The following is a 5,746-nucleotide window of genomic DNA, read 5'->3' on the forward strand; positions in this document are numbered from 1 at the left end:
CTGAACATGAGCCAGCAGTGTGCCCCACACTTTGGCTCATCACCAGCTATCATCTGAGGATTCAGCGCATCCCTGTGTGAGGCTTCTCTTCGTACACCCAGCTGCTGTGGTGCACAGCAAGCATTTTGCATGTGCCAGCGCTGTTTGGAGGCTGCTGGGGAGAGCTGGTTGATATTTGGGCAGTGCTGTGCCCATGGAAGAGGCCAGCACTCAGTGCTTGCACAGGGACACCACATCGACTGCAGGCTCTCCCCTGCCTTTATTTCTTCTCCTCTTCCAGAAATGGGAAACAAGCAGCATGTGAGGGAGCTGTCTGTGCTTCAGCTGGGCATGGATGTTTCAACCCAGCTCACAGTTCAAGAGGTGGAAAAAAAAAAAAACTCAAAACATGTGCACAGTGCCAGCAGCACCTGGGTGGGCAGCTTGGCTTTGCTGCCCTGTGCTCCACTCCAGGCTGGGGCCATGCTGTGTGGAGGGAGAAGCTGCTCAGCCCTTCCCTGCCTCTCACACCTGGTGATGCTTTTGCACATGTCCTTCTAAAATATCTCATTTTCCCGAGGTGTTTTGATTGCTCTCAGTAGAGACTGCCTTTTTTATGCTTGCACTATTGCCACTTCCCTGCCCCTGCATGCTGGAGGGGACTTCTTGCACACTCTTCAAAGAAGCCAGGCATTGCCTACCTTAATTGCTCTCACCCACCTCTTTACCCTCTCATTAGCTTTAGGGGATGTGGGGCAGTGGAAGGGCTGGGAAACAGAGAACATTTGGGTACTGAGAGGCAGAGGAAGCGGGAGAAAGCAGGTACCTGCTGGGCGGGTGGATTCAGGCCTTGGTGTGGTGGAAATGGAGGTTTCCTGCATGAACAATAAACTAATTTCTTTGTCTTTGCAGAGCTACAGCCTTGAGGTTTGCCTCTTTTATTCTGTAGGGACCACTGTCTGCAGAAGACAGACACCATCCATCCACTGTGCCTTGTAAATCAGATTTTGGGCATCTCAGGGAAAGGGCTATCTCCTGCCATGTGCTGCCAACCCGGGCTGCAGGACTTACTCTGCAAAATTTACATTTCTGAGGTGGATTAGGGCTCCAGCTTCATACTCCAGAGTCTGAAGCTCAATCTCTCCCCCTCTCATAGCCCGGTGGAAGGTCTTGTGCCTGGTTTGGAGCAATCCCAAGCATAACTACACGCTGGGCGGAGTATGGATTAAGAGCAGTCCTGAGGAGAAAGACTTGGAGATGCTAGTTGATGAAAAGTGCAACATGAGGCAGCAATGTGCGAGTGCAGCCCAGAAAGCCAACCCTATCCTGGGCTGCATCAAAAGAACTGTGTCCAGCAGGTTGAGGGAAGTGATTCCCCCCCCCTCTGCTCTGCTCTCAGGAGACCCCACCTGGAGTACTGCATCCAGCTCTGCAGCCGCCAGCACAAAAGGACATGGAGCTGTTGGAGTGGGTCCAGAGAAGGACCATGAAGATGATCAGAGGGCTGGAACACCTCTCCTGCAAGGACAAGCTGAGAGAGATTTGGGGTTGTTCATCCTGGAGAAGAGAAGATTCCAAGGAAACCTTATTGCAGCCTTCCAGTATCTAACGGGGGCCTACCAGAAAGCTGGGGAGGAACTTTTTGCAAGGCTTGTAGTGATAGGAGATAGGGTAATGGCTTCAAACTGGAAGAGGGTAAAATTAGATTAAAAATTAGGAAGGTCTTCACTGTGAGGGTGGTAAAACACCGGAACAGGTTGCCCAGGGAAGTTGTGGATGCTCCATCCACTGGAGGTGTTCAAGACAAGGTTGAATGTTTGAATGACCAAGCAACCTGGTCTCATGGTCTCCCATGGCAAGGGGATTTGAACTAAATTATCTTTAAGGTCCCTTCCAACCTAGACTATTCTGTGCCACTGTGATAAATCAGGTGATCTGAGTGAGTTGTCTGAATAAACACCAAAGGGAAACTCAAGTCAATTTTAAAGGCAACAAATTTTCAAACGGCAGAACTAAGCAGCATTTCAAGGTGGTAGCTGCTGTCAAGTTCTTTTGAGCGAACAGGAGGCTACTCGATTTATCTGTCTGAACATGCCAACAATCAATTTGGTAATCAGCATGGTCTGAAGGGACAATTTGAGAGGGTGACAAGGAGGACCAGGCCCTCAATCAGCGTAAATTCTCAAGCCCTGTACTAGCAGAAGGTTTGACTCAAGATCCCTTAGGTGGGATGTGGTGGGGCAAGTGGCTTCTCTTACATAAGGACAGTGATGTGGCTCACACATAGGCAGATGGTGATGCTTCTCAAATCACCCACAGCACAGATGGTCTGTCAGTCATCACATCAAAAGTAATTCCAAGAGTGTGTATAACCCAAGTCCAGCAGGGAAAAATGAAGCAATCTTTCATCCACTAAACTCACCCTGCCTGGCATTGCACAGACACCGGAAGTAAAAATTTTGTAAAAACAAGTCAGGTCAGCAGAGGAGATAGCAATACAGATGCTGAAGTCACCCTTTTGTTTAACATAAATTAAAGGACATTGCGCTTATAGAGTCTCTTTCACCCAGGGATCCCAGAGAGCAACAACCTCCTTGCTGCACAGATGGACCAATTCCTACCCTGAAGAGTTTTGAGGCTTGGGTCAGAGCCCTTGCCAGCTCATTTGCAGTAAATGTGGCTCTGCCTCAGAACCATCTACACCAGGAGCCTGGGGGGGTCTTTAAATAATTTCCCAAGTGTCTGAATTTAATTTGGGTCCTGTCAGGTGGTTAGTGTCTCAGGACAAACCATCCATAGATCCTAGAGAGGTGGGCACGCAGAGCCTTGGAGACAGGGGAAAAAAAGTGGCTTAAAGTGGAAGTAAAAATAATTAAAATTGACAGCTTGAAAAAATATTCCTGTTGTGTGTTTACCTTGAGTAACATATGTAGTTATTAAAGACAAATACAATGAAGCCAAAAAAGGCATTTTGAGTTATTTCTCACCGAAATCTTGATCTAAGAAGTGGTCCAGCTTCTCCTGCAAAACCTATTACCTACTCTCTCTTTCAAAGGGTTTGGTTTTCCTTTTTATTTTCCTTTCCTCTGCAGCAGCTCTGAAAAGTCTCAAGATGCCAGCATGCTAGAGCAGTTCTTGAAGTAGTATAATCAGCAGAATGTTACTGTGCCCAGTTTATGACAGCTACAGGCTGGACCAGGTACTCTCAGTGCAGTGTGCTCCAGCAGAGGAGGAATCCCAGTAGCAGTGAGGCTCTTGCATTGGGTGGGTGTTGGAGGCAAACAGCAACATCACTGCCACAACTTCAGGATTCAGCCATCTCTGAATTTGAGAAGGAAAAATCCCTTAATTTTGCATCCACCTCATAAAGCCCTCATAGCACTGATGAGGAAGACAGGACTTGAATGCACATTATTGGAAAGCAAGTATCATTATCTCTTGAAAAAGTGAGGCTCTGAATTCAAGAGACCACTTCATGCTGGAGTGAAGAGCATGGAAACCCCCCCATATAGTAGTTCATTGCTCTGTAGCCACTTTTGTTGATTAGAATCATAAGGCTATGAGAAGAAAAAGTTAATGATGTGCTGTAACCAATCTGCAAATGTTAGAAAATCTGCAATCATATGAAACTAATTTGAAGTGGAATGGGATGGTCTACAAATTACAGATGAAGGCACTAAGAAAGCCAGGCAGGAAAACAACACACAGACCCATCCAGGATGAATGGTGGTCAGGAGAACGAAGACAGCTCACACACCCAAAGAAAATTACTTCTGAGAACTGATGCAAAATGCATGCTGACTAAACTTCAGCATTTTGAAGGTTCACTCAATACTGACTTTGTGGGGTGCCAACATTACCACCCTTGCAACAGCCAGCGGGAGGGTGGCCACTGGCCACAGGGCTATCTTCAGCTTGAATGGATGTGGGGATGTAAGATTGCTGCAAAACCCTGTGGGAGCTAACAGCCAGTGAGGTCCTGGGGAGCTGTAGGTCCTGGTGGCTTCCCTAAACAGGGAAATATCTCACACTCCCACCCCTTGTTTCCTCTCTTCCCAAGAGCTGTACCTTGCCACAGAGCTGGTTTTCAAAGGCAGCGTTACTTAGGGCCTGACCTTGCACATTTCTCCTTTAGGTGGAGACTCTAAATAGTGTGTTACCCCAGCAATGACACCAGACCCTGATCTCAGGGGAAATGAGTGTAAGTCTACCAGAACAATTACTCTCCTCACTGGCACAACAGAGATGTGAGTGTAGCCAGCCCCACTCATTGCATGCTCTCTGTCCAGCCCTATGCCATGCACCCACCCACCAGACTCTGCTTCCTCCCACCAACATCCATGAGAGCCCATGCCCAGGAAGCTTCCCTTCACAACCACCCGCCCAGTCCTTGGCAAAGCACATACCTGTTAGCAGCTATTGTTAACAGATCATTCCAATTAAACCCCCAAGAAGGGATTTTCTTGAGCAGACTAAGTGCAAAGTGCAATCTCTCCTGCATCACTTATTCCAAACCATCCCCTTCCTTTCCCACAGACCTGTATGTAACCCAGAAAATGAAAACATCTTAAAGCACAGTAAAATATTTTATCCAGTCTGTCCCTTATATCTGTTTGCCACTCCAGCCTTTTGTTATCGGGGTGCAGTGAGATCTGCTTTTAAACATGAAGCTGCCACTGTAGTCTCATTCTCTTCAGCCAAATTATGAAAACCAAAAACCTATGCATATATACATTTTATCGTAGGAATAGATAAATCTACCACAATAACAATTTTGACAGATAATAAAAAGCAAAAAAATATCAAGGAGGTTCACAGCAGTTTAATGAAGGCTCTCGTACCAAATCTAAAACTCAAAGTCACAGCCAGAATTATTGAAAAAAATAACTTACAATGAAAAAGCTGATGAGAATTTCCACCTAGACACGGAATTAACTGCGGTATAACCCTGTGTTTAAATACTCACCACACAACAGAAATGAATTTAAATCACTAATTTAATTACACACAATTCACTTCCATTTTGCTTTCAATTACATGTATTCAGCATGTAATTTAACCTCAGGAAGTTACTTGGAAGAACACAGAGGTGTCTTTCTTTTTTTTTTCTTTTTTTTTTTTTTCCTTCAACACTTACTGGAAATAAATCCCACTTAAATACACAGAGTGCAAGAAAATGGACACATAGGCACTGGTACAGTCAAGTCCTCTTCAGCCCTCTATAAACTAGGAGACAAGAAGTTTGAAACCACAGATGGAGTGGAGAGTGGGGCACAGCTGTACAGGTAGTGCAACAGGTTATGTACTACACAAAAGCACATCTGCAAAAGGTCCCAGGAGATTTTTGTTGAAGATGCAGCGTATCCACACCAGGTACACTGTGAAGGGCTTAATGTTTTCTGAGAAGGTGTGATTCTGATGGGACAATATATAAGGCATGTAAGTGTTTTCCCCTTGCTCTTGTATCCAGACTTCATATGTTACTTCTCTGACTTTGAGATACTTCAGGTTCCAGGGGATCTGCCAGGACACGGCAAGTTTGGCTTCGCTCGTGCCCTGGACAAAGGCTTGACACTTGGCATCCCTCACTTTGCCAGGGTAGAGGCTACCAGACCACGTCTGCTTCTTGGGTCTGGGCTTGGACTTCACAGTCTGCCTGATCACACGGATGAGAGAAGGGATGTTCACCTTCGTGTCCTGGTAGGCACGGAACAGCCACTCGGGATTGCGGCAGGGGGGGGGGGGGGGGGCGCCCCCTCTCGTCTTT

The 5,746-nt window shown here is 46.4% G+C and overlaps 1 protein-coding gene across 1 annotated transcript in view; it reads right to left on the minus strand.

The window, feature by feature from the left end:
• Positions 1-5,277: 5,277 nt before the first annotated feature.
• POMGNT2 (protein O-linked mannose N-acetylglucosaminyltransferase 2 (beta 1,4-)) overlaps positions 5,278-5,746 on the minus strand; it is a 10,102-nt gene continuing 9,633 nt past the window's right edge. The window contains exon 3 of the mRNA XM_008939089.1: positions 5,278-5,713. Coding sequence (XP_008937337.1) covers positions 5,278-5,713 — 436 coding nt within the window. The remainder of the gene's footprint in view (positions 5,714-5,746) is intronic.

This window comes from Merops nubicus, unplaced genomic scaffold (assembly GCF_000691845.1).
Source record: "Merops nubicus isolate BGI_N331 unplaced genomic scaffold, ASM69184v1 scaffold4674, whole genome shotgun sequence".
Taxonomy (NCBI): Eukaryota; Metazoa; Chordata; class Aves; order Coraciiformes; family Meropidae; genus Merops; species Merops nubicus.